Source organism: Limulus polyphemus, unplaced genomic scaffold (assembly GCF_000517525.1).
Source record: "Limulus polyphemus unplaced genomic scaffold, Limulus_polyphemus-2.1.2 Scaffold7714, whole genome shotgun sequence".
NCBI lineage: Eukaryota > Metazoa > Arthropoda > Merostomata > Xiphosura > Limulidae > Limulus > Limulus polyphemus.
The window spans coordinates 4,781-6,230 of record NW_013673324.1 but is presented as its reverse complement, the minus strand read 5'-3'; the positions used below and the strand labels follow the sequence as shown (position 1 = coordinate 6,230).

At 34.8% G+C, this 1,450-nt stretch overlaps 1 protein-coding gene across 1 annotated transcript in view; it reads right to left on the bottom strand.

The window, feature by feature from the left end:
- LOC111089875 overlaps positions 1-433 on the bottom strand; it is a 16,764-nt gene extending 16,331 nt beyond the window's left edge. Inside the window, exon 1 of the mRNA XM_022403111.1 lies at positions 316-433. Coding sequence (XP_022258819.1) covers positions 316-363 — 48 coding nt within the window. The 5' untranslated portion in view covers positions 364-433. The remainder of the gene's footprint in view (positions 1-315) is intronic.
- Positions 434-1,450: the final 1,017 nt, after the last annotated feature.

The following is a 1,450-nucleotide window of genomic DNA, read 5'->3' as shown; positions in this document are numbered from 1 at the left end:
CAACAAGTACTTACTGTGTAAACTATCAGTAAACAAGCAAGAAGTACTTACTGTGTAAACTATCAGTAAACAAGCAACAAGTACTTACTGTGTAAACTATCAGTAAACAAGGCAACAAGTACTTACTGTGTAAACTATCAGTAAACAAGCAACAAGTACTTACTGTGTAAACTATTAGTAAACAAGGCAACAAGTACTTACTGTGTAAACTATCAGTAAACAAGGCAACAAGTACTTACTGTGTAAACTATTAGTAAACAAGGCAACAAGTACTTACTGTGTAAACTATTAGTAAACAAGGCAACAAGTACTTACTATAGTGAAAATCGCCGAGATCGTAACGCAGTCCGTGCAACATCGCATGTTAAGATGGTTTAACCAATGACGAACAAGAAGTGAATACTTATGGAAATTATCTACTTAATACAGGTTACAATTTTTTTACTGTCATGCGCAACTCAAAAACTGGAGTTCTGTCTGAAAGGTTAGATCTTGAGTCCAGTATTAGTCACTTAAAGATAACGATTGATAAGATAAACTTTTCCATCAACTGAGCTTAAAGTACACACCTTGATGAAATTAATACGAACATGGGTTTTTATTTCACGACGTAATGAATCACGATTTCAGTTCGGTATTTAAAAAAAAAATATCCCCGTCACTGAACGTATTCAACTTACCTATCATAGGAGTGTTAGAATGTGACGGTTAATCCCACTGTTCATTGATAAAAGAGTAGTCCAAGATTTGGCGGTGGGTGGTGTTGACTAGCTGCCTTCCCTCTAGTCTTTCACTGCTAAATTTGGGGCGGCTAGCGCAGATAGCCCTTTTGTAGCTTTGCGCGAAATTCAAAAAACAAACAAACCTTACAAGTACATACACCTATATCCTCCACTCGACACCATTCTTTATATGATCCATTTATATGAACACGCAGTAATAGTATTATAATACATGATCCCGTGGATTATATTGCCGTTGGAGGAACTTGTAAATTCCGAAACGTCTGTAGATTCAATTCACGTTTTTTTTATACTTCGCTGTGTTGTTTCTCTGTATTTAAAATCTCGTGCTGGTTTCCGTAGCTCAAAAAACAAGGGTTAATTTTCTGTTAATTAACGATATGAATCTCAAGAATATCCGCACAAAACATTCATCAACAATTTGTATAAGACAAACAATCGCGTTTTGAATTCAAAAGTTATGTCTTAATGCCGCTAGTTGACGTAGGAAGCATTGGATAGTAATAGGCCTAATAGAAGAGTGACTAAAGCTAGATCTGTAGTGTTATTTTGATACACCTCTGATTTGGATTTTGAAAAAAGACAAATCATTATAAAGCTAGATCTGTAGTGTTATTTTGATACACCTCTGATTTGGATTTTGAAAAAAGACAAATCATTATAAAGCTAGATCTGTAGTGTTATTTTGATACACCTCTGATTTGGAT